The sequence below is a fragment of the Electrophorus electricus genome, chromosome 3, assembly GCF_041902795.1.
Source record: "Electrophorus electricus isolate QZ-2024a chromosome 3, ASM4190279v1, whole genome shotgun sequence".
NCBI lineage: Eukaryota > Metazoa > Chordata > Actinopteri > Gymnotiformes > Gymnotidae > Electrophorus > Electrophorus electricus.
In genome coordinates, this window is record NC_137499.1 from 5,684,494 (window position 1) to 5,709,895 (window position 25,402).

At 38.9% G+C, this 25,402-nt stretch overlaps 3 protein-coding genes across 14 annotated transcripts; 1 reads left to right on the forward strand and 2 right to left on the reverse strand.

The window, feature by feature from the left end:
* Positions 1 to 1,313: 1,313 nt before the first annotated feature.
* On the reverse strand, positions 1,314 to 10,478 carry clpxa (caseinolytic mitochondrial matrix peptidase chaperone subunit Xa). Of its 2 annotated transcripts, none has more exons than XM_027004504.3 (14): positions 10,210 to 10,478; positions 8,331 to 8,479; positions 8,070 to 8,187; positions 7,184 to 7,338; positions 6,657 to 6,819; positions 5,710 to 5,751; positions 3,986 to 4,162; positions 3,691 to 3,855; positions 3,477 to 3,565; positions 3,224 to 3,388; positions 2,757 to 3,059; positions 2,523 to 2,615; positions 2,324 to 2,430; positions 1,314 to 1,921 (listed from the first exon to the last, which is right to left on the reverse strand). In XM_027004504.3, exons 1-14 carry the CDS (start codon positions 10,223 to 10,225, stop codon positions 1,831 to 1,833), a joined length of 1,833 nt encoding a protein of 610 aa, XP_026860305.2. In that variant the 5' UTR covers positions 10,226 to 10,478; the 3' UTR covers positions 1,314 to 1,830. The 2 variants fall into 2 exon arrangements, with proteins under 2 accessions (XP_026860305.2, XP_026860304.2); XM_027004503.3 differs by lacking the exon at positions 10,210 to 10,478 and adding an exon at positions 9,098 to 9,620.
* Positions 10,479 to 10,556: 78 nt separating this feature from the next.
* On the forward strand, positions 10,557 to 14,113 carry spg21 (SPG21 abhydrolase domain containing, maspardin). Of its 4 annotated transcripts, none has more exons than XM_027004489.3 (10): positions 10,577 to 10,662; positions 11,088 to 11,197; positions 11,285 to 11,349; positions 11,568 to 11,729; positions 12,186 to 12,266; positions 12,360 to 12,505; positions 12,647 to 12,755; positions 13,131 to 13,238; positions 13,337 to 13,477; positions 13,588 to 14,113. In XM_027004489.3, the coding sequence occupies exons 3-10, from the start codon at positions 11,287 to 11,289 to the stop codon at positions 13,711 to 13,713; spliced, it is 936 nt and encodes a 311-aa protein (XP_026860290.1). In that variant the 5' UTR covers positions 10,577 to 10,662; positions 11,088 to 11,197; positions 11,285 to 11,286; the 3' UTR covers positions 13,714 to 14,113. The 4 variants fall into 4 exon arrangements, with proteins under 4 accessions (XP_026860289.1, XP_026860290.1, XP_026860292.1 ...); XM_027004490.3 differs by lacking the exon at positions 10,577 to 10,662 and adding an exon at positions 10,694 to 10,876; XM_027004488.3 differs by lacking the exon at positions 11,088 to 11,197 and having other exon boundaries at positions 10,557 to 10,662.
* A 984-nt stretch (positions 14,114 to 15,097) lies between these two features.
* On the reverse strand, positions 15,098 to 24,379 carry ankdd1a (ankyrin repeat and death domain containing 1A). 8 transcript variants are annotated; one of them, XM_027004525.3, is made up of 15 exons: positions 23,601 to 24,378; positions 22,672 to 22,775; positions 21,912 to 22,010; positions 20,964 to 21,062; positions 20,567 to 20,638; positions 19,173 to 19,271; positions 18,605 to 18,703; positions 18,377 to 18,475; positions 17,742 to 17,840; positions 17,320 to 17,418; positions 16,968 to 17,066; positions 16,783 to 16,878; positions 16,441 to 16,642; positions 16,142 to 16,273; positions 15,098 to 16,045 (listed from the first exon to the last, which is right to left on the reverse strand). In XM_027004525.3, the coding sequence occupies exons 1-15, from the start codon at positions 23,632 to 23,634 to the stop codon at positions 15,984 to 15,986; spliced, it is 1,494 nt and encodes a 497-aa protein (XP_026860326.2). In that variant the 5' UTR covers positions 23,635 to 24,378; the 3' UTR covers positions 15,098 to 15,983. The 8 variants fall into 8 exon arrangements, with proteins under 8 accessions (XP_026860326.2, XP_026860328.2, XP_081566130.1 ...); XM_027004527.3 differs by having other exon boundaries at positions 20,567 to 20,671; positions 23,601 to 24,377; XM_081710004.1 differs by lacking the exon at positions 20,964 to 21,062 and having other exon boundaries at positions 20,567 to 20,671; positions 23,601 to 24,379.
* Between the last annotated feature and the right edge of the window lie 1,023 nt (positions 24,380 to 25,402).

The window sequence follows — 25,402 nt, forward strand, 5'->3', positions numbered from 1 at the left end:
CATCATAGAATTGTTTCTCCCCCCATCCTAAAATTGGTTTAAGACAAGCTATCCTGTTCAAAAATTGGAAGATGAGCTCATGGTTCATGTATTTCTATATATACACAGACCAAGGATTTTCCAAATACCTCACCCAAGGTCAACATGAATCTCCTGGACAACAGTTAAAACAATGGGACTGTTTTTAATACACAAAAATTACTTACATAAGGTATGTCACTGACTGTTGCAATTGCACCAGCTATCATGACATACATTTACATAGATCCACAAAATGCAATGCAAAATGATTAATGCTGTACTGTAGGAAAAATGAATCCAAAGGCAATTAGAAAGTGGAATTTTTATTAATCAATACATTTTACAAGCCTAGAAATGACTGGAGATGTCAAGGATCAAGCCAGGCATTTCGGAGCAACAGCGCTGATCTGAGATCACGTCTTTGTGGAAACTTGTTAACTTCTTTAATTATTAAACAATGTTTTTACTTAACTTGTGGAAAATGAAAGCCAAAAACACCCATCTAAAATCTGGGATAATTATTTAAAAAAAAAACAATTACACCAAAGTGGAAAAATCTGCAATTTTATCTGAAAGGTTTGGGAAATGTACAGGATATATATGCTACTGTACATAGTTTTATATGGACAGGAGGCAGTCGATCTTAGATCCACATTCTGAGAAATCAGATATAAAGGACCCTGGAAAGAGAAAGAGCTGAAACACTTTAAAGTATGTCAATAACTAAAGCACTTGCAGATCACAATTTGGCATGTCATTTATACGTTACAGGTGGGCAAATGAGTCAGAAATTTAAGCCATATAGTTTTACTGTGTAAAATAAACCGCATTACTGAACTAATGCCAGGACTTATTAGATGCCTAGTTGGAAGGTGAGATGACTCTGGCCGTTACACTCACTCCTGCTTGCATGTGTGCATAAGTCTCCAGAATGGGCTCTAAAAATCTGTAAGCATGGGCAACAGAGTAAACCACCATCCCTATAATCCACAAGGTGTTTGTCAGAGATGTTCTTAAATGCATTCAAATGGGGGAACCGTTAAATGCAAAATGGCAGTAAGGCATCATTCCTAATTCAGTTCTTCAAGGACTGGTGAATCAGGTAAATGCCATAGAAGTCTTTAGCTCATCATTCTAAATCAGTCCATTTAAAGATATGCCCATGCACAAAAACAATGCATCTTGAGGTGTAATAGACAGTAATAGGTAACATACAATTATGATGTTTTCCTTGAAAAGTGTTTAACTGACAACTAAGAGCTTTATAAATATAAAGAAACAAAGCACCTCAGTTCATTAAAAGCAAACAATCTGTATTGTAGACTGTGACATGACCAGTGTAACAACATATTTAATTACAATATAATGAGCTGTGCAAGTTTAACATCAAAGAGGAAATTAACCTTTTCTTCTGATCCATTTGGTTAAAAAACAAAACAAAACAAAACAACAGCAGCCAAAGGGCTCATAAAAAAATCAAAACGCCTTGTCCATTTAATAAGGAATAAAGTCATTCTTTTTTGTTGTTGTTTACATTTAATATTAACAGTCATTAACTGGGAGGGGGCATAGTTCATATAGTACATTTGGTTTAAACATGTTTTTCTAAATAAATTTTTCTTTAAGAAAATTCAGACTATAGAATGCTGCCCACTAACTTACAGCCTAGAGACCATCATTTAGGGCTACATAATTTTTATGTGAAGATGGATCCTTGAGAATACTGGCATGTTGAAGAAACACTTACTAATTGGATTGAAATAATGTGTTCGTTCACAGATGAAATAAGACCAGTTTACTTCAGCTGTTTTAATTCTTGGCTGCATCAACCTGCCTGGTCCAGTTCTCTTCCTCTATTCCAGAGTCATACTCCTCCTCCGCTGCATCTTTACTTGGTGCTCTGTAACACACACACACACACACACACACACACACACACACACACACACACACACACACACACACACACACACACACACACACACACACACACACACACGTCATATACTAACATTAAATAACTATCAATTAACCATCTGTCATGAAGGCAATAGCTAAGCCTTTACTAAATCAGTGGGGTTGGTGAAAAAACTGTTAAACTAAAAAACAAAAGTGATTAAATGTTATACATTAAATAATTAACCTAAGGTCTGAGAATATTTACTACTACCTTAAACAGTATGATTTAGCAAAAGCCATTATTAGAAAAAGGAAGTTTCCATAGAAAGAGTCTGAACACCTGCCAAGTGACTAAGACTTACGACTAAGACTTTCTACTATCATCACAGTCACATGACTTCACCTGATGTACTGAGGTGCTGCTTTCCCATGCACCACGTCTTGGTTAATCTCTACAGCTGCGATGTCAGAGTGCGGCACTTCAAACATGGGATCCAACAGCAGTTTCTCCTGTCAAAAATCAACATCATAATCATCATCGACTGCACAAGGCCACCAGTGAGGATGCGAACAAGGGTGCCACTGTAAAGGCAAGCACTCACCATTATTGAGCGAAGCCCTCGGGCACCCGTCTTTCGTTCAAGCGCCATTCTGGCAATGGCCCTCAAGGCATCAGGGGTCACAGTAAGATCACACTGAAAGGGCGATCAGAAATCAGGGTAAAGAAGGGGCCGCTTAATGCCTTTTTTTCTGTTAATAAAAAATCCTGTTTCTGTAGCAGGCAATACATTTGAATTGAAAAGCACTGAGGCGTGTGTGTGTCCTGCGTTTCCAACCTTGTCCATGCCGAAGAGGGCCTGGTACTGGGGCACCACTGCATTGCGGGGTTCGGTTAGGATGCGGACGAGCGTATCCTGGTCCAGGCTGTGCAGCGGCACCACGACAGGCAGGCGCCCCACGAATTCAGGGATCATGCCGAACTCGATGAGGTCCCGCGCCTCCACGTGCTTCAGGAGCCGGTCTTTCTCCTCGATCTCGGCAACAGTGTCCACCTCCCCACCCGTAATGTTGGCCACATCGGCTGCAGCTGCAGCCCGTCTGCCTTTTCCAAGATTGGATGGCACGCCAAAGCCCAGGTACTAACAGAGTTGATGTGAATGATGGAGTTAGGGTTATATAAGACAACTGATGATCAGCTTTAGAAAACACCTTATGATGTAAGCTGAGATATTTCCATTTCTTTAAACAGATATGACAAGTAATACTGTTAAAAACATATAACTCATATAACTAAGATCCAAACCTTTTCATTCTTTCTTCTGCTGATAATACGGTCCAGTCCATTAAAAGCACCAGATGCTACAAACAAAATGTTTGTAGTGTCAACTTGTACAGTCTCTCCTCTCAGCTTCCTGGTGTTTTTCTCAGGAACATTTACAATCGTGCCTTCCAGAAGTTTAAGCAAGCCCTGTCAAAATAAAGCAAAAAATACAATTTACTACAGAATGGAGCAAGAAATGTCATTTCCCTTCTCCTTGTTTTTTTGGATTACTCACCTGCTGTACCCCTTCTCCACCCACATCTCTCAACTGATGGATTCCAGGCACACTGCCAATTTTGTCCACTTCATCCAAGAAAACAATGCCTAGGAATGATGCAATAAACAACAGTCCTCTACAGAATACACGCATTTCTTCACAGTTCACCAACAGCAACCTGCATCCTTAGGAAACGTAATAAGGCATAAATATACGAATTCCTCCCCTTTACCCTGCTGAGCTTTCTCGATTACATAGTTGGCATCCTGCAGCAGTTTGGCAATGACTGACTCGATGTCCTCCCCCACGTAGCCAGCCTGCGTGAGCGTGGTGCAGTCACAAATTGCGAAAGGGACGTCCAGGCATTTAGCTAGAGTTTGGGCCAAGAGCGTTTTGCCTGCAATGCAAACGTCATATGCATCAATGCAACTTCTCAATTTCAGCCTAAATCTGGAAACTGGTTCAAGAAGCTTTTTCACTGTCGTTGGGTACAAAGAAAGCAATGAAAACAATGAGTTCAGTCAGACCAGAGCCGGTGGGGCCCAGCAGCACAATGTTGCTTTTCTCCAGCTTGATCTCGGTATGGTTGGAGTCCAGCACCTCCCCACCTCTCCGTTCCTGAGGTGCCTGTTGGTTCACCTGCTGCTGCATGGAGGCTCCTAGGGCATTGCCATGGGGACTGATACCGGCGATCTGCAGCAGCTCTACAATGGTGACAAAACAAAAAGAACACTAGGCAGGACGTATTTATGCATCATCAGATGATTATGCTTCCAGTGCCATTAAGTTTAACAGACGTTGTGTGACGGAGCCCACTTTGTGAAACGAAACCCTTCTCAAGGATAGTTTTAATACCAAGCTATATTTAAGATTAATTCTAGACTAAAAAGGACTTTCAGTGGTGAATCAACCAAACTTGAAACTTGAATCAAGAGTGCTTTTTAAATTCAGGATTAAGATTTAATCCAGTTTCACATCACACTGGTCTTCAGTCACACTAAATTTATTTATTTCTTTATTTTAATTTTTTTCCTTCATCTTAACATGACCAATTTACAACCTCTCTTTATCCCCTAGATTTAAACAGGCAGAAACACCATAGAACTGCAATGTAAGTGGGCAAAGCTGAACTGATTTCGTCACTGTTAACATCTTAGAGTCCATTTATAGACTGGACAGTGAATGTCATTTTGAAACGTTAACAAAATTTATATTACTTCAAAAGTAATTATTTCAATAAATGAAGGGAAATTCAGTGTTCTATGATTCAATGCTTTGTGACCCTTGAACCAGATAGTGATTCACCCAGCAGATTAGAAATGTTAAGGCAGATTGAACAGTCTGGCCTATACCAACGGGTTTACCGCTAAGAGGACAAAAACTGTTGACATTGTATTTCAAAAGAGGGTTGAATGCTGACTGGCATTGTGAGATTTACAGTGATTTTCTGCAGAAAGAAGAACTACTAACAGACATCAATTGAATGGGGGTCAGATGAGTGGCAAGAGGGGAGAAGACTAACAGACTGACATATTACATATTGGCAAAACATAAAAACATGCACTATAATTAATCAAAAGATTTCATACGTTTCCTGAAAAATGTCTCACTAAAATTAGAGCTCTTTCCCCAAATGTCCTTAATAAGAAAATATGACCATTTATAATAAGTCACATGACTAAAATCCAAGGCACAACTTTATTCCATAAATCATGTCTCACTTGTATTCTCCTCAGACCCACAGCACAGAAAAGCCTTATTCCACAGACTGCTTGCATGAAGACCCAATGAGTCAGCAAATGTACAGAACTGACCCAGTCACATGGGCAACAGAATACTTTGGAACCTCCCAGTATTCATTTAGAAACGTGCATCCTTTCCACTGACAATCGTGGAGGGTTGCATAACACAGATAATGCTTCATGAACTGGGAGCCAAAGGAGGTTCTTGGGTACATTCTGGGTTAGCCATTCGTGGCTGGGTGACTGAGGCTAATGGTCTATGAGCGCATTAGTTTCCTACATTCATTTTAACTAATGTAACTGTGGAGAATGCAACCCCTCCACAAACACACGAAAGGATGCCAGACAAACAAATATGAAGAGAGCTTTGGCATTTGTACAACAAAGCAATTAATGAATTAAACCATATTAAAAGAACAGAAAGTGGGGGGATTTGTTTTGCCTGTAGGTCTGGATAGGAAGCATGGTAAAACCTCAAGAATGTTATTGCCACTGATGAAACAACTTACTTGTGAATCTGTACTCGTCCTCCCGACGCCTTAGCTCTAGTTCTACAGAAAAAGCAGATGTACAATAACGTCATTGCCATTAGATCCACAATACATTATTCTGGACAATTTATAGTTTGTTTTTGCAAGAGAAGTTGATTTTTCTTTTTGGAATTGTACAAATGCCAAATTATAATGTCTACTCAAGGGTTTCAATGAATCACATAAAGCATCTGAAGAAATACAATGCAAACAGTCAAGAAAGACATTTTAAGAGAGGAGATGCAATTTGTAGAGATCAATGCAACACAAGACAGCCTAGACAGGTCATGTATCTCCAGCCCTCCTTCTGGAGTTTACTACCCATAGATTTAATTCCAACCCAATGGTGATTCAGAACAATTATGTTTTCATAGCTCTTAAATTGGCTATACCGGGAGTGTTAGATATGGGTTCCAGTTAAACTCGACACGAGTCTCATGGTCTAGGAGCAGGGTTGTTGACCAATGGCCTACAGTCTATTATATCCGTTAACCTTTTTATGGTAATGGTCATAAAAGTGCATAAAATGTAAACGCTGAAAATTAGCTGTTTAATTTCAGGCCATTCCAACTAAACTCCAATATGCAAATGAGAATTGCTGCATACTTACCCAATCAAGTGCTGTTTTCCGTGCTTCACTAACAAGTATTGTAACAATCCTGCTGGATAAACCTCTCAACTCCTAAACAATTATGAACTAATGATGAAGCACAAAATCTCATTTCAGTGGTTGAACACTGAAATGACTTGGTGATTTATCTGACCTTTACTTCAGCTAAATCTTTACCTTTATTTTATGAACATGAACTATCCACATATGTTAATAGCCATAGTAGCTTCATATTCACACAAATAACCGGGACATGCAACCCTTTATGGCCAATCACAGACTTTCTGACACTACATCAAGAGGATACGGAACAAACCTCTGGGTGTCAGGGATGCCGGTTTCTCAACCTCCACCTGTTGCTGTCTAGATCCTGCTGGCATGTTATTGTAAATGCGCTTGTAGTGGTTGTACACTGCCACTGAGAGCACTTTCTTCGCATGATCCTGGCCTACAACATACTTGTCAAGGTAGGCATAGATCTAATAAAAAAATTTGTTTTAAAGACCACCACACACACACACACACACACACACACACACACACACACACACAGGTCTTCAATTATTCTTCTGTCAGAGCAATAAAGCCACACCATTCAGTGATGTGGAAATTAATATTTCATTCAGTTATACTCTCAACAACAAATAAAAGGTAACAGGGACTATTTAGCTTTATGCAAAGGTAACACAGAGGAGCATACACAGGAGTCCACAAACTTTCAATTGCTGAAAGTCACATGCTATTTTTTGCCTCAGGTACTCCCATCAAATAGTGCAAATATCAGAGGAAGATTTTAGTATAAAACACGATGAAATCCAATGATTTCAGTATGAACCATCAAACCTTCTTTGGAGGTGGTGGTGGTTTCTGTTGGAAGGCCAGCTTCACAGCTTCAGCAGCTGATTCAGGATCTTTACTCAGACTCTTCTTAGTGTCCGTTTCCGACAGTACCACGAAAAAGTGATGGCACTTTTCACATTTGACAAATCTTGTTGAGGCTGCCAGAGAGACAAAGCATCATCCATCAGCCGACAGATTTAGAGGCTACAATCATTTTAAGATGGATGCTGCACCAACCAGGCAATGATATGAGGATCATATAACATTGTGCATGGGTAATAAATTACACACAGAGTGAAACAATTTAGACTTCTGCGTAAATGGCTTTTAAAAGGAGATATAGTATTAATCTTCTCCAATTATCCTATTTAACAAACATTTTATTGTACCTCATCTTTAAAACGTTTTTGTTTTTTTTTTTAAATCAGAACGCTATAACAAATCTTCCATTTAACAGGGCAACATTTACATTACTAGACATATAATAGTGCTACAAAGTGAAACTTCTGACTATAGCATAAAGCTTCAGAGTTAGTATTTAAATTTGTGCCAGACTGGTTTACAGACTGCCATAATTATCCAATACAATGTTTGCCATAAATCCCAATTAAAGAACGATGAAGTAGTGCTGAACTGTCTGGGCTGAGAACAAGACTAATTACTGAACGAATAGCACCACTGGGAAAAGCAGCCAGTACTTATACAAGAGGTTTATTATTAGTATCAATGCAGGCTGTCCAGTGTATGGCCAGACATTCCACACTGAGACAGAAGGCCATCTGACCAGGGGATCCAGAAGAAGCTGGATATTGTAGCAAAAGCTAAATACAAATAAGTAGTAGCGTAGCTCAAATGCAGTATATATGATATGATATGATATGATACTGACAGACAAAGGTTTCCACATGTGTGCAGGGATCTCCACATTTGGGGCAGCGAAGCTGATTTCCACCTTTCCCTGAGCTGCCAGAGCTGGATTTTTTGCCACTTCCTTCACTCACAGATTTCTTAGAAGGAAAAGGGAAGAAAACAGCGTACCCTCATGCGTTCTTATTTACAGTTAAATTAAACACCGAACTCATAGTCAGAACATTCGAGTGTCTTAAAAATAAACGGGAAAAGGAACTTTAAAACATTGTTTGCCAAGTACCTTTCCATCTCCATCTTTCATTCCGTCCTTATGTGCTAAATACACGGACGTTTCCGAGAAAGATCTGACAGGGACGTTACGTGTCAGACGAATTTCATGCGCTCGTAGTCCAAACAGAGAGAGAAACTGTACTCTCGGGCCAGAGACTCCTGTTGAAAGAGACGTGTCAATTTAGCAATTATAAGTTAATTAACCTTGATATTGCTTAACATTTAATAAAAGACAAAATCAATAACTTTTTGAATAACTTATTTCGTGTAAGCAAGATAAAATAGTTAGGGTTAGCGTTGGCTAATTAAGTTTACAAAATGAACGTCAAGTTAGAAACGTAACCTATAGTTAGCTAGTTAGGTATAATAGATATAGGCTATGGATAAATTAAAAGGTGAAAAGGTGTTGACTATAACATCACCACCTATAATTAGCTAGCTGGCTAGTTAGCGAACTTAAGCTTTTGTCAAATGGATAAAGAGGCAACCGCGGAGCAATGTAATTTGACATTAATTCCAAACCAGTTATCTTAGCTAACACGTTAACAGATCAAGACAAGTACGTCCACTGAAATCATATTTTAAACGTCTTACTCGCTCAATCAGTAAAACAAGGCTTTCCTTTAGCTAGCTAGTCACCATATTGGACATCAATTTAGAAAACCTGTGCTAAGATAAAAGTTTTACCAAGTAGCCAACTCTGGAAGATCATCATACTTAATCGGCTAGGTTAGCTAACTATATGGCAAACTACCTAACTAATAAAACACATCTTACCTTTGTGCGCTGAATTTATAAATAGTCTCGCTGCCAGTGTGCATGTACAGGACATGTTTTCGTGGCCTAGCTAGCTTTTAGCTAGCTAATTCTTATATATGCAGTTGAATAGAGGTGAACAGCTAGTTAAGTAAATGGTAGATTAATACTAAAATGCCTGCTAACCAACTGTAAAGCATACCATTCCAGTCGTCCGTTAGCTTGCTAAGATAACGTTAGCGTTCAACATACATAAGACGTTAAAATAGCTGACCAGCTATGTTAGCCAGCGTTAGCTGTTAGTATTATCCCAAGTCCACTGGTGGTGTCTGCTGTTGCGAAAAAACTATCAGACGATAGTTTAAGAACTGTCAATGGAGAAATCAAACCCGATAGCAGTTAGGAAACTAACTGCTATCGAATACTACTGGCAAAGCAAAGCTAGCTAGGTAGATAGCAAGCGATCTGGAATTTGAACCAACCAGCAATGAATGTTAAGATTAGCTAGTGGGATGAACATGACGGCGACCAAGAGCTTTTCGCAATGCTATTGGGTTATAGAATGAAGTTCTTAAAGGGACAATGACATTGTTTACCTAGATTATGTTAATACTGTGTTAAGAATATAAATAATCATGTTAATAAAAAAAATTAAATCTCCAGTCAGTCCGACTTTTCTTCTTGGGGGATATTTTACACACACACACACACACACACACACACACACACACACACACACAAAACAACAACAACAACAACAACAAATAAAACAATGTTATAGCTATTACGATAAACTGGACACCAAATAACATATGAATAATAATTACTTAAGCCTTTAATGGTCATGCTTAAGTTATTAATAGTTTGCATTTTGTTTCCAAAGTACATATATGTTACTCAAAAATAGCTTGTAATCAAACTTGTTTTTTAAGTTATAGATATGTACTTTAGAAACAAAACTAGCTACAAAACTTTTCATGTCAGGAAATAACCGTCCACTTAAATCCATCAACAGCGAAAGCAATTTTCAAATGCATCAAAACCTCTTGACTTGGTTGTAGTGTTAGAAGCATTAAATGAAAGACAGAATTACAGATATTACAGTTGTACTATATGACGAAATTCGAAGTTACCTCCGTCTTGTATCATCCAAAATTTTACACATTCCGTCACTTACATGGTTGAAAAATATATTTGTCAACAAATAAAGCAAGGATCTGACGCACTGTTTTATTAATATACAGTGTTTATTACCTACTATTATGCTCTTTGTAGCCTATCGGATCCAAATCACATACTATGCTCTATTTATCCGAGCATTATTCTCACTAACTTCTGAAATATGTACGATTGAAAACAGACCATGAAACTGTTATCTAGATACATTCCATGCAACTGAAACATGCTGAAAAGATACGAAAGGCTCATAAAACAGATAACAGCTGAGCGCACAGTAGAAAAGGCGCAGCCTATACGCATGCGCAAAGTCTGGCGTGTATTAGACACGGAAGTAGCTAACTGTCATATGACTGCGAAAGGGAGGCTAACTAAAATGTCGCTAATCTGTGGATGAAAACCTTCAAAAGGTAATCGAAGTGTCATTAGGTCGTAGGGCGTGGTAATGGCTAGACGCTTAGTAGCTGCTTGTTTTCTTGGTGTAGGTAATTTTGTTTTGTAGCTACTTAGTTAACCTAGCTATCTTATTATGTAAACTAAGATGCTCGGGAAAGCATTAAAATTGACTACAGTTATTGTTGGGCTTAAGTTACCTAGCTAGCTATATATCGGTTATCTACTCATGTAAGTATTTTATCTAGTAGGCCAGTCTAATATTTGCCATATTTTCAGCTAAATCATTGCTTTTCTGTCATTGTTTTATTTGTTGTTGCACCACTAAAATAAAACGTAGCTTAGCCTCTCTACCTTAGCTAGTTAGCTAGTTTAGCTGCATTATTTTGCGTTACCCACCGTCAAGGAAAGTGTTATTCATAATATTCATTTAATTTTCTAGTATAACTAAACATGCAACGGAAGGCTGAGAATGTGTAATTTACCGAAGATGGCTAACCTTATTCCTTTGTTATATTAAATGTGTTACGCTTCACATCACAATTAACACAGGTAATTGGAAACAAGTTCCTGTAGTTATAATACAAGTGGCCTAATTATTTTTAGCTAATCTGTATTTTTTTTTCTCGTTTCTACTAGAAATGGAGGAGATAAGGGTGTCTCCTGACTACAACTGGTTCCGAAGCACAGTGCCCCTGAAAAGAGTATGCTTTTTCAATAAAATATTGCCTATTTTATATATCATGCTGGTTGTATTGTCTTAATGTTTGTGTTTGAAAATGAAGTGCTATTTATTTATGGATTCTTAAGTCACTCTGTATTTTCATCATTTGTATCATGTGACACCCTTGTGATCCTGCACCTTCAAGTGACTGATTCGGCTGTTGCCTTTGTAAGACCTTGCTGTGTTTATTGTCTTTAGATTATTGTGGATGATGATGACAGCAAAGTCTGGTCACTGTATGATGCTGGACCAAAGACCATCAGGTGTCCAATAATCTTCCTCCCCCCTGTGAGTGGCACGGCTGAAGTTTTCTTTCAGCAGATTTTGGCTCTCACTGGCTGGGGCTACCGTGTCATTTCGGTAAGTGGTAAGCTACAAGGGCACTCTGAAAGTTTGAGAGAGAGAGATGATTTCACCATGTTTCACCATGTCTGTTTTTAGTTTTGTATTTAGAATTTGTATTTCCTGGAACACCATTTCATGGTGTTTCATATAGGTAACTGCCTGAAAGTCTCATTTAATATTGCCTTGACATGGTACTGTCAGTATGTGAATATGTTCATCATAACCATCTAAGGACTAAAGGTAAAAGAAGTAATGCATAAAGTAGCCTGGACATATTCAGCAGAGCTTTTCATTATGTCAATTTTATATATTTACATACAGCAGCACTTTTTTTTTTTTTAGAATGAACTTTCTCATTTAGAATAATAACAGCAGTGTCTGCAATAATGTTTCTCTATAAAATTGAAAATGTCCCAGATGACATTGATACAACTTCTATACAGCTAAGGCATGCAATGCATATTCTTGTAGCTCCAGTATCCTGTCTACTGGGATTTACTGGAATTCTGTGATGGATTTAAGAAACTTCTAGACCACTTGCAACTAGATAAGGTTTGGCAAACAGATTTTTTTCTTTAGTGTCTTACAAAGAAAACCTCTCCACCGTAAAAATAAGTATATTAATCCTATCTCTTTTATCACTAGGTTCATCTATTTGGGGCATCTCTAGGAGGATTTCTGGCTCAGAAATTTGCTGAGGTCACACACAAATCACCACGGGTGCATTCTCTCATCCTGTGCAATTCATTCAGTGACACATCTATTTTTAACCAAACCTGGACAGCAAACAGGTTGGAGTTTGCATTTAATATGTTGAATTTTATTTTAAGATTTTGTATTCTGTAATATTTTGTCATTTGTTTTAAGAATGCTCCTAAGTCCATTCTCCTGAAAAACCTCATGTCTCCTCACATTTAAAAATTCATTTTCAGTTTCTGGCTGATGCCAGCCTTTATGCTTAAGAAGATTGTTCTTGGTAACTTTGCCAAAGGACCTGTTGATCCCAAAATGGCAGGTGCCATTGACTTTATGGTTGATAGAGTGAGTATTTAATAATTATGCATTCTTTTTATTGGTTCTTGTTTACAATTCTGAGCATACGTTATGAGTGACAGTGATTTCATTCAGAGAATCATGCATCTCAGATGCACCAATGAAAAAAATCATTCATGCTTCTGATTTCAAGCTCTCTCTCTCTCTCTCTCTCTCTCTCTCTCTCTCTCTCTCTCTCTCTCTCTCATTCATATTCATATTCATATTCATATATATATATATATATATATTAAAAAAAATGCAGTACACAATGATGGTGGCTAGATGATGTGTTGGGCAACCAAACCTTTGTTCCAGTGCCTGGAGCAAGTTTGTTTCATTCCTTGTTGATTAGGTAACAGAGCCTGTCTGTGTGTTTTTCAGCTAGAAAGCCTGAACCAGAGTGAACTGGCCTCTAGGCTCACACTGAACTGCCAAAACTCCTATGTCGAACCTCACAAAATAAGGGATGTTGCAGTCACCATCATGGATGTATGTTTTGCCCTATATAACATTTTATTACATGATTGTTGTATCACAAGTGTTTTGTTTTGCTTCAGCATACTTGTGTGTCATTGTGTTTCCTGTAGGTTTTTGATCAGAGTGCTCTTTCCAATGAAGCAAAGGAAGAAATGTATAAGCTGTATCCCAATGCTAGAAGGGCTCATCTCAAAACTGGAGGGAACTTCCCCTACCTTTGCAGAAGTGCTGAAGTTAATCTTTATATCCAGGTGAGTTCAGTAGCTTCACAGGTGTCTTATAGTAACTGATTGCTGAAAACGAGGATTTGAAATTCTCGTCACAATACGGCCATAACATACGGTGGTGATGTTCTCTGTAGATACATCTCCGACAGTACCATGGGACGCGGTATGCTGCTATAAACCCGGCTATGGTTAGTGCAGAGGAGCTTGAAGTGCAAAGGAGCACCCTGAACACCTGCAGTCAGAGTGATGACCATTCATAAGAAGACCCTGCTGTCTCACAGACTACTATGAATTTGCTACAAAAGCATTATATGCCATTCCTTCACATGTACCATCACACACCAGAGCCACCCCCTTTGGTCTCTTGCTTTTCTATAATGGATTCAGTCAAAACAATGGACTAAAAGAGCCTATTTTTACTTTACAGAAAAATATTTTGATAAGTATTATAGCTGTAGATAATATGATCTTGGGTACTATGTCAGAGCAAATTTGACAGAATGACATTTTGAACTGGTTGCCTTATGTGATATAAATACTTTGCATCTGATAGAATTTGCACTTGTCTGTTTCAGCCAGGTTGGTTGGTTGGTTTGTTCTTTTGGAGTCGAGTTTTGTTATTATAATTCTTGCACTGATTAAAAGTATAACATGCTAATATACATTTGGAAGTTTGAAGTATATTATCATATAAATTATTTATTTTCTGACTAAGCTCAGTGATGAAACAATTGTTAGCTGAATGGTTACTCCCTAGCGAATACGACCAAAGCTAGCCAACAAAACGGCACTGAAAATAAAATCTGCATAAATCCTGCAGGCTAGTCAAATGGGACAAGGTTTTAGTTTATCTGTATTCCTGATTCATGTTTGATCATTCTTGTGATTGGAGGAAAGGAGAAATTGGGCATTTCACAAATTATGTACTTAAATTTCTATTAAATATTAAAATCAGAAAATGGCTAAATAATACAAAACAATATGATTTGCATTTTCATCAAAGACCTCTAAATAGGCTAATGATTTAGCAAAGTATTAAGTTTCTTTCATTCTATTGGCTAATTTTCAGCGTAGAAGATGAATTATTCTGGAATATTCTCTACAATATGACTCAAAATTGCATCAGCTTTTATTGCAAAATCAGTCTACTTTAAGTCTCTACTCCTCTGCAAAGCCTCCCCAACTGCCACTGCACAGGTTGAGAAGTTCCCAGCATTTTCTTCTTGTCCTGCTCTCTGTTGTGGTTCTTCACTTGCACCCAAACCTCTAGTGTTTTGAGTCCAAGCCTCAAAAAGATGCTTCTCAGTTCTTCCTCATGGAATCTCAGATGTGTAATAGTTACTTCCATGAAATGCTGGGTCACTTCCAGCCCTTGGTGGAGCAGTAAGATTTCATGAAACAGCTCACACTCTGTCTTACTCTGCGTTATTTCTAGTTCACATTAAAATACTTTTCTTCAGATTAATTCTCTCCACAAATGGATTTTCACATATACTTTTGAAAGTAGTAAATTTCAGTTTAAATGGTTTTGAACCATTTGGACTGAAATCTTTTATCATTCCTAAATTATAATTAACAACAGTTAATACTGTCTGCATTTCTAAGTGAATAAATTAATATGTCAACAGGATTTAAAAAAAAAATATGAACTGTTTATTTGGCCCTCATATAAAGTGCAGTAGTTGTTTTGCTTTTAAATAATACACAAGTAATACACATATATATGTACACATAGTGACCAGAAGATGTTAAAGCTGGGATCAGGATATATGCATTAGCTAAAATGCAACCTGAGTGTCCTCTACAGAAAAACATAATTTCATTTTCTATGTACAACAAACTTGTGCCATGTCTGTGACAAGCTGATCTCAAAAAGAGAATATTCTGATTTTAGCTATAAAGAGATATATTTATAGAGGTATATTTCAGCAATTAAACGTTTTGTTTTTTTCCCCCCACTAACACAGGTGAAAGCATACCATTATTTACTTCACACATGTATCAGTTAAAAGTGAATCACAGCACAACACTCATGACAACTCATGCTATTTCTCAGAAAAACATAAGGATATCTGATGTATGATACAATCATGCATTGTACACACAATAATCTTTTTCAAATACAAAAACAATATATCTATATAAAGGGTATTAACTTTAGTAAATTGTTTTAAATGATTTAACCGGAATAGATTTTTCCTCATGTTTGAAACACAGGTAACACAACTGTATACTCATGTTTTAAATCTTAACAGCGGTAAACTAACAGAGGTAATCCAGTGTCACATTTGAGCAATATGCTTGTAGCCCTTAAAAGATGACTAAATCAGGGTATTTATGAGGAAGAGGGTTTTTCTTGAAATGTATTTCATGTTGTCAAACATTCTGGCGCATATCTGTAGCTGGATTGTATTTCGCAGTATTCTGTTTCATTTTGCAGCAGCCATTGCAATGTTCCTTTGTGGGTTTCTGAGGCCTTCCTCCTGACCAATGCTGCCAGCGTGGGTCATTTTCTGAGCCCCACCAGCCTTCACATCATAGCACACTTCTTCGGAGAGTTCTGGTCTGCATTGGCCTGATGCCGTATGCTCTCTGTCAGAAAGGTTCCCATAACCAAAGTGATCAAAGCAGCAATACAGAATTATATTAAAGAGAGGTATGCTTCAGGTTTAACAAACACCTTCTCACCTGCCAAATCCATTCTCGAAATTCCCATCAGACCTTCATATAAGCCCTTAATGGGGTTTTCTCTGGCAACCAACACCCCGTGCAGCCAAATCAGCAGCATACGATGCCCATGTTCCTTAAAGCTTTTTGTGCCTGATGGTGACATACACAGCCACAGGTAAAGTGCACAAGTACACTGCACATTTACTTCCAGATAGGTTTCTTTATGTTCCAGAATGGAGCACATATCGTTTCTTCTTCCTGTCAAAACCACTATGCATGTTTAAAGGCGGTACCATGTCTGTCCAATGGTACCATACCTGTCCACTGGTGTTCTATGGCTCGGATGTGGGCATCTGTGAAGCACCAGTGCTTAGCCAGTGACTTCCACTCCCCAGGCCTCATGTATTTTGTGGCTAGCTTCCATAATATGGTGCGGAAGTGCTGCATCTCCTGCTGATGATCCTGCCTGAAGCTCACAGCCCTTCCCACCAGGGAATCTGAGTCACTTTTGACATTGTCCTATAACAGTGAGGCAAAGTCTCTGCAAAAGACACCTGTCTGAGGGGAGGGGGGATTATGTGTGGGTCTTGGTGTGGGGCAGAACTCCTACTCGTACAGACGTGAATTACGATGAGTCAAGTGTGACCTGACCTCCCTACCTGTTCCCACTTGTAAAATCGATCGGCTTTGATGATCATGTCGACCACATTGACATGGTTGCCTCTGGCCGCAATATCCAGCGACGTCTTTCTTTGCTGAAAACGGTGTGTGAAACAAGTAAGTCATTATTTAATAAAACAACTGTGCAAAATAACCTGCATTAGGCTGGGGCACGGGGCCGAACCTTGTCGAGCAGCTTGAGGTTGACCCCAGCGATAAGGATCATCTCCGCTATGTTCTGGTGTCCGTGCTCTGCTGCTATGTGCAGTGGTGTCTGAAGCCACTGTGGGGAGACATTACAGTTGCTGTCAGTGTAACAGCAGTGTGTGATGTAGAAAAGACTCATACTGAGCTCTGATATGGGAGGGAAGAAACAGATTTAATAGACCTTTCTGGAAGGGATAAAGCTTGGGAATGCCAATGACTGATCTTTAATGCTAAAGAGAACTATTTTATTTGGGTTTTGTTTCGATTTTATTTGGATTTTACAAAAAAAGAGAGGCAGGTTTAGACAAGGAATGAAGGCATACACTCACACTGTCAAAAATGTCAAGGTCACATTCTGCTTCAATAAGTATTTTTACAATCTTGGGGTAGTTGTTAAACACAGCCAAGTGTAGTGCTGAATTATGGTTCTGGCAAAGAACAAAAAGGAGAAACATGTTTTTAATTGGTGAGGTCCAGTCTGAGGTCAAAATCATCATTTACTATACAATTAGAATATCACAAGAGGCTTTTCTAAATTTATTCCCTTTGTTCATTCAAGCTAATCAAAACTTTAACATTTTGCAATTAACCCTCCCTCAAAGATGTTAATAACTATGCAGTTTAACCTCATGTGATTAATTTAATATCCAACAAATAAACATCATCAATGTTCAAGGTCTGTATGTGTTGTTTTTCACAAGCACACTATGTGTCAGTTGAGCTCTATGCTGTTCTAAATGTTTGTACTTACGACATTCACTGAGTCCAGACTGACACCAGCCTCCACAAGCAGCCTAGCCAATATGTCAAAGCCACGCTGAGCTGCAAAGTGGAGCGCAGTCATATTTCTCTAAAAAGAGATAAAGGGAAATATGGATTACTATACAGCTAATGTAACTCACCTTCATCTAGTTCTGAGTTTATGCTGTGGAAATAGATCAATATCATCAGTAATCCTAATCCTGGCTTCATGACACAGCATAAATCTTTAAAGTAAAGCTGTATTTGAAAATAGCTGAACACTCCCACCTGGTGTAGATAACGTGTCTGAAAACTTGGAAAAGTGATTTATACAACAGATGTTGTGTCAGCAGAATGTATAAATAAAGGTGGATTACACTAATGATTATAGTGAATCAGCTACTGCACATATTTTGGTATTTACTGATGTGTTCACACCAAAAATGCCTAGTATAAACGGTGTTTATATTGTAATACAGAGTGTTAAGGTTAACCTATTTGTTCTGTTTTTACTCTATAGTCCTGGAGCACCAGTTACAGGTATTCAGTTATTTGTTGATTGAGGTGTACCCCATACAGCTCACATTTTTTATAACGGACCTGACAGCAAACCTGAGGTCATAATGTGCTTTTGTATCAACGTACGTTGGTAAGTTCGTTGACGTTGCAGCCGGCCTCCACCAGCAGCCTGACACACTCATAGTGCCCGCCATCCACAGCCAAGTGTAAGGCCGCCATACCATCCTGCCAGAAAGTGACACACAGCTCATATATTCCACTGGCCACAGAGGAGTGGGATTGAGGCACCAGCAGAAGCAGCTTCGCATCCATACAAAGTACACACTGGGCGGGGCACCCAAGCAACTTCCTTACGATGTTCTTCTCGTTGATGCTCTCAGTTGTCTCCAGAACCTTCCGGAAGGCCTCGGCACTGCCACGTTTTGCCGCCATATGCAGTGCAGTGTTTTCCTCCTGCAGGCACGGATGTCACATTGGTGTCACAAGTCTCCACTGCAGAGCTTGTCTTCACATTAGCATTCATACTTCTACAAAAACCCTCAGATACAATGCTTTTCAACCCCAAAACTGATTGTTTATGAATGGTTTACAACATGCATTTTTCATCTAATCCAGTTCATTATCAAGCCCTTTATGAGGATACAGAGAAAACTTTAAAACTCTGTAGGACAGTGGCACCCAGGACTGCACTTGGAAACTCCTGCTTCATAACACTGATCCAGACCCACTGTAGATCTACCAAACACGCCTATCTGCAGCATTGTTTCTAAAATTCTGACCCTTCAGACCATGACTCGTCAACCATGAGCCAGGAAGCATGCTGCTCGTGATTTATTTTTTGCTTCCCCTTCAGCAGACGGAGGTTAATTAGTCAGGAGCTGGGCCGGGGCAGGACGGGTGCAAGCCTCCAGCCGTGGCTTACCTTGTCCTTGAGGTTGTGAGCACAGCCCATACCGATGAGGAACTCCATCACCTCCAGCTGTCCATGCTCTGCTGCTAGGTGAAATGCTGTCTTACCTGACTGACCAAGACAACAAGATGGACACAGGTTAGAGGACAGTTAGACGGAGTCCTAATAAACCTCAGCATTACATCAGTGCTGACTGTTTGACACAAATGGTCACTATATAAAGTCTGCAAAGTCTTTAAGATTCTATAAAAAAGGTTTTTCGGGGTTTATTTTTCTTAGCAAGCACAAATGGGGTCCTATGTGAAAACTTCAGGAGATGTTCATTGCATTATAAACATATAATGTTCGTATGTTTTTGTTTATATTTGCAAAACAAACTTCAGCAGCTACTGCCAAATTTATTTTTGAAATTTGCAGTCAAATTGGAGAAGTATTGAAAATCAAAAGTGACAGCTCAGACCTGAGGTAGTGTATGACTATGTAAAATAACATAATTTCAACATAAGATGCAAACAGGCTATATAGTACAAAGGTCTCTTTGACACTGTTTTTAACACTGATAATGGTATGGTAAAGCTTGCTTTAACCCCTGTAACTCAAGTTTCTCTGGGTGGTGACAAGATCTTGAGTCGATAGAGTCAACAAACTTCTCTTATATTTAGGCATTGTTTAACGGGATTGTTACCCTGGTGTTTGTGTGGTTATCACTATTCTCTATTTATCTTTGTTGAGCAAAAGCAACTGTTTGCCCATGCAACAATGCAGCTGCACTTCATGTCACTGCAGTGCTGCAAATGGTCCTAAATCCTAATCCTAATCTGGTCAGCACTGGTCGTCTGGTCAAAAACTGATGAACAGGGCAATGGTTGAGTGGCAAAGGTACATGGAAACAGACTGGATACACTTTGTAAATGTACACATATACTAGGCACATATAGGATAGGTTTACCTAGTAAAGCAGCCAATGAGTGTAGGCACAAGGTAGGTGTTTCTAATAAAGTGTTTGTTGAGTGTAAATCACTAGGCAACCAAAGGAACTAGGCAACCAAAAATACTGTTCTGAATTATATGTCATGTGGAATTTGTGTAATGTTGTCCTAACAGATTAAACACCTCACCAGTTCCAAGTTCTATATACCAAGACAAAAAAAATAAATGTTAAAACATAAAACTCTCAATAGAATATAAACATTTGCAGAAAAAAAACAACAGTCTTGATTTTCTCGACATCCCATTTTGCAAAAAAAACAAAAACTCATGGAATATTCACGTTACTCTTGCATCCCTAAATTGGAACAAAGGCACCAAATCTGTTAACAAATATTCTGTGCAATGTTATGCATTCTTCTAGGATACATGAGTGTGCAAGTCATTGGAGTATGAAAAAGAAAAATATGGATCATCACCTTGTCAGGTTTATCAAGTTGCATGTCTTCCAGATCCTCCATAATGAACTCCAGAATATGGATATGGCCTCTCTGGGCAGCACAGTGCAGAAGGTTTAGCCCATTCTAAGGATGCCCGACGGTATGTGTTAAATAGAAGCATCAGTTTTGTACTGTTAAACACTCAATACTGATAAAAACCTTCTGAAAGATGTTTAACCAATAAGACTGGATTAATTAAAGCAGGCACTTAAAGTTTCTCTCCTGTCATTGCTATGGGTTGTTCCATTGCAAGGCTGTGTAAATTTTTTTAAAGCTTTTAGTTTCATAGATTCAACAGCATGGACACAGGGTAAAGTTATTTATTTTAGTGTAATAGTTAAGCAGAAAAAAGACTGATCCATTATGAATGCCTTACTTTGTTTGTGCAGTTTAGCTTTGCACCAGATGAGACAAGAAACTGCAAGATTCTAAGGTGGCCGAACCATGCAGCCAAAAGTAGTGCATTCATCCCAAACTGTAGAACAAACACATGGATCTTGTAAAATCAGGCACTGTAGCCAATAAAGTGTTAATCAAGTTAATCAGAAGTGCAATGTATTTTTACTCATTTACTATGATGCAGTTTGCACAGTGATAACATCATCTTTTTCTTCTTGTTCCCTACTACAACTATTTAGTTTACCACAAGGAGATACATTGCAGAGTTTTGGAGAGTTAGGGAGACCATTTTAATGTTTACCTATTAGTACATACATTCAATCCGGTCAAATTAAGCCACAGCTTCAAATGCACCAATAGGATGTTGCAAATAGAGATGTCTCGAATGGGCCCACTGTGAGCCTGTCAGGTGAGAACATAAAATTTAGGTGCAAGGGCTATACGGTCATGCACTATCCTTTATATTGCATTTCTATTCCTTAATTTTGCCATAAATCAAATTTTTTAATTTGAGAAGATAAAATGTAAACATATCATTCTCTCCCAGATATTTATGCTAAGAAAACATTCATTTACCTTCTGTACTAGTCACCTATACTGGTCACCCTTAGAATAATCAGACACAATTGATTATTACATTAATTTAAAAAAAAAAAAAAAGGCTTACCAGACATTTTAAAGAGGAATTATGTGTAGTACTCGAGGTGAAAGCAACAGAGCAAAGTAATTTTTCTCATAATTCGTCCAAAGAAGTATTAGAACACTTTATTACTACATGGTGACTCTTACAAAATTCTGCAGCGCATCTGACTGCTGCAAACTCAGTAGCTGTGGTGGGGAACAGATCAAAACTAATGATGTGACAAAAGTTTGTGTCAAATTTACATTCCAGTGAGAGGGTTTCCGCTCTGATGCTTCTACGTACCCTGTCCGCGTCGTCCACGTCCGCGTCGTAGCCCAACAGAAGACGCAGCGCCTCCTCGCTGCCCGTCCCGGCGGCCCAGTGCAGCGCCTTGCGGTCCACCTGCACGCGCCCAAGGAAGGACAACATTTAAACAGGAAAGCCAAACATTCAAACATTGACATAGAAGCCACGTGTTCTTAGTTCTAAGGAAAACAAAAGCCAGTGACAGCTGTTAATATTAATCAAGACAAACAGCAGCTAATGCCGAACTTAAAAAGAAATGTATCTTGGCGTTTACTGTGCTGTCAGGCGGCAACTATTGCTGTACAACGTGAGGTAAGGAGCCATATCCTGCGATAAGCGGACAAAGCAGGGGGTTTCCGTTACCCTGGTGCATGACCGATCAAAATAGAGCTTTCCAAATGAGAACCAAGCACGCAAGGCAAACCGTAAGACAACTTCCTGTGAGCCGGCTTCCTTTCATTTTCACGTGCTCCTAAAAAAACTTTTTTTATTTATTTATATTTTTTTATTTTTTTTTACCCCGCTTAAAAGTAACAAACTGTGTTGATTTATCTTAGAATGTAATGTGAAACATAAAAATATAGATGCTCTTGGGTTTTTTCACAAAGAAAATGGCCATTGCTATCGTTGGTCCGAAATGCAGACTTTTTGAAAAGGGTTGCATGCTGAAGGTTCTGACAATACTAAGGAAAATAAAAAAAACTACAGCCTTCCCTAATCGGCCTGGCCCGGTACTGTTTGCCACAGTTCTCCTTACTTTATTTTTCACTTTGACGTCCACTCCTCTCCTAATGAGGTCCAACATCATCTTTGTGTCGTTCCTTTTCGCAGCATCATGGAAGGCCTTCTCTGAGCGCAGCACTGAAACGACAACGCATCGATGGGTGCCCTAACCGAAGTCCTCCTGTTGAGAGCTCCTGTACTCTGTCGCGGTATATGGATATGTCAAACGTGTTATTTTTCACCAATTTTGGTGGGTGTATTAACATGCTATGCCCAGTAGCTACGTGGGACAATCAGTGAATCTCCGTCATAGTCGGATTTTGTTATGCATATACAGTAAAACAGCAGGGCGGAAGCTGTAGGCCAGTGAGAACAAATTGGGACAAGTGACATGAAACTGAACAGCCGGAGTTTTCTCCAGCAAAGAATTCTGTTCCAACTTTCAGTAACAGTATTTAGGTAATAACTGTGTAATTGGGACATAGCCCAGTATTAATGCAACCCATGACATTTCATTGCATAAACATCAAAGCTAGCTATCCAGTTATAACGTTTCAAGGAGATTTTCCGAAACAAGGCTTTTTGTCATGCAGGTGACAAACTTGAAATAAACGTAGCTAGTGTGGACGTGATATGCCAGTAATAATTATCATAGAGCACAGAATACGTTCTTTATACAAAGTCTGTCAATGTAACTGGATTTTGGTTTAACGCAAAATAATCAAAATCACAGAAAAATACATTTAAGGTCCATGAAGAGTATGTAGCTAGTGAAATCCTTCAAAGAGCGATATCTAATAGCGCAACCCCATAAGATACAACCTGAATGAAAAATGCCGTGTCGATTAACTAGACAGCGAGTAAAATCAAGCACACACATCATTTCTAAAAAATACTCCCTTGACGAATACATTTTGGCGCCAGGTTCTGTAAATTATTTCATATTACATGCACCTTACTCACAGATATCATCCTCATACACCAAACCGTCATCCATTCTTTTGGTAAGTTTATCTGCGGTGAACAATACTATACTGCCAAGATCTTCATTTTGGAGAATCGCCTTCCAAGGGGACAAGGACTTTTAAACTGTCCCAGCTGGAATTCAGATCGCTCAAGCCTGCCGCTTTACAGCCATATATCCGGGTCTTGTTGGACCTGAAACCCCCCCAAGCCCATGTATTGTATTCGTTAGGCAAACAAAGCCGATATTTTCGCTTAATTGTAATGATAAAAAGCGTGCCTAATCTGAAAAGCCTGTCCAACGGGAATGTTTACAGTAGGCTACATGCCAGGGACAAACTAATTAACCCCCTAATTTAATGATGCTGAGGCATTTTTAAATGCCTAGATTTCCCATTACTTCCCGTCTTTCTGTCCTTTTCTCTTTTTCTTCATAACTTTTGAATAGAGGTAGACCTTCGTGAAACTAGAGTGGAGATTTACAGCACAGTAAAATGCGGTTCTTTATTGCAAATACAAATGCGGTTATGCTGGCTTGAGCGTGGACGTTTTGAATAGCCACAAGAGGGAGCAGTTTCGGGAACATTGTGGGCTAGTCAATGCCCAGATGCGTCAGGCTGAGCCAGAAAGTGGGAATATCTTAAAGGCTTTTAAAGGTTTTTATTTTCCCACTTGAGACCAGGCCCTTTATTCCACTATAGGTGCTCAGAAACTATACAGGCATTTTACGTTTACAGCATTTAGCTGACGCTTTTATCCAAAGCGGCTTACAATTATGACTGAGTACAACTTGAGCAATTGAGGTTGAACAGTGGCAACTTGACAGTGGTGTGACTTGAACCAGCAACCTTCTGATTGCAAGTCAAGTACCTTAACCCCCCCCCCCCCCCCCCGTAGGCTTATATGGGCAGAGGTGTACATGTTCAGCTACCTGGCCACGCCAATCTCCTAGTTGCTGGACCAGACTAACATCCAATAATGTGGTCTAAGTGCTGTGCTCAAGAGAATGATGGCAATGCTCAGATAGTAGGGATCTTACACCTTGACACTGTACAGCCTGTAGTATCCACCTTGAATCAAATCTCTTTGTAGTAGGTAGGATTGGAAAAATGACAATATGCCCCCACTAGACACACACAAACAGCCAGTTATTTATTTCAGTGCTCACTCTGTAATAGACTTAATGATGTTGTTTCATGGATGCCATGTTATCAAATAAGACGTTAAAAATCTGTCATTAATTTCTTAGGTATTGCACCATATGTATGAATATATGTATATGTATGTATGACAGCCAAAATATTGAAAGCAGTGGATATGTGCAGCCTTTAGAAAAGCAGAAAAACTCTTGGCTGGTTCATGGCTTAGCCAATACTGTTTCTATGGAAACAAAACATAGTTCTAAAACACAGTTCCAGTCCTATCAGCAGGGGGAGACAGTGAGTTGTAATTGGAGCAATGCTTTCTTAACGGCGGCATCACTTCCTAACGTAATTTCGTGAAGTGCAAGAAGTCACCTATGTTGTGACATTTTTTCAGCTCTCATTTCAGTGCTGTTAATAAATAAAGTGGCCTAATCTAACACACACACACACACACACACACACACACACACACACACACACACACACACACACACACACACACACACACACACACAGACACACAGATGTAATTTGAATTTGCATGATGCTTTCATCAGTATTAAACTTAATACATGGTTCTTCTGTTCCAAAGCATGTTTTGGTCTGCTGCACACTTAATTTCACTCAATTTGTTTGTCCAGACCACTGATATTATCT

Excerpts from the sequence above, each read along its gene's own strand:
- clpxa (XM_027004503.3), bottom strand. The coding sequence starts at position 9,152 with ATGTCCTGTACATGCACACTGGCAGCGAGACTATTTATAAATTCAGCG. Across the intron at positions 3,389-3,476 it reads GTGGAGAAGGGGTACAGCAG|GGCTTGCTTAAACTTCTGGA; the intron begins GTGAGTAATCCA and ends TTATTTTGACAG. Across the intron at positions 1,922-2,323 it reads GCAGCACCTCAGTACATCAG|AGCACCAAGTAAAGATGCAG; the intron begins GTGAAGTCATGT and ends TGTGTGTTACAG.
- spg21 (XM_027004488.3), top strand. The coding sequence starts at position 11,287 with ATGGAGGAGATAAGGGTGTCTCCTGACTACAACTGGTTCCGAAGCACA. Across the intron at positions 11,350-11,567 it reads GCACAGTGCCCCTGAAAAGA|ATTATTGTGGATGATGATGA; the intron begins GTATGCTTTTTC and ends TATTGTCTTTAG. Across the intron at positions 12,756-13,130 it reads TTGACTTTATGGTTGATAGA|CTAGAAAGCCTGAACCAGAG; the intron begins GTGAGTATTTAA and ends TGTGTTTTTCAG.
- ankdd1a (XM_027004527.3), bottom strand. The coding sequence starts at position 23,634 with ATGGATGACGGTTTGGTGTATGAGGATGATATCT. Across the intron at positions 17,841-18,376 it reads ACGTCAACGAACTTACCAAC|AGAAATATGACTGCGCTCCA; the intron begins GTACGTTGATAC and ends ATCTCTTTTTAG. Across the intron at positions 16,046-16,141 it reads TTCGAGAATGGATTTGGCAG|AGAGCATACGGCATCAGGCC; the intron begins GTGAGAAGGTGT and ends CCTTTCTGACAG.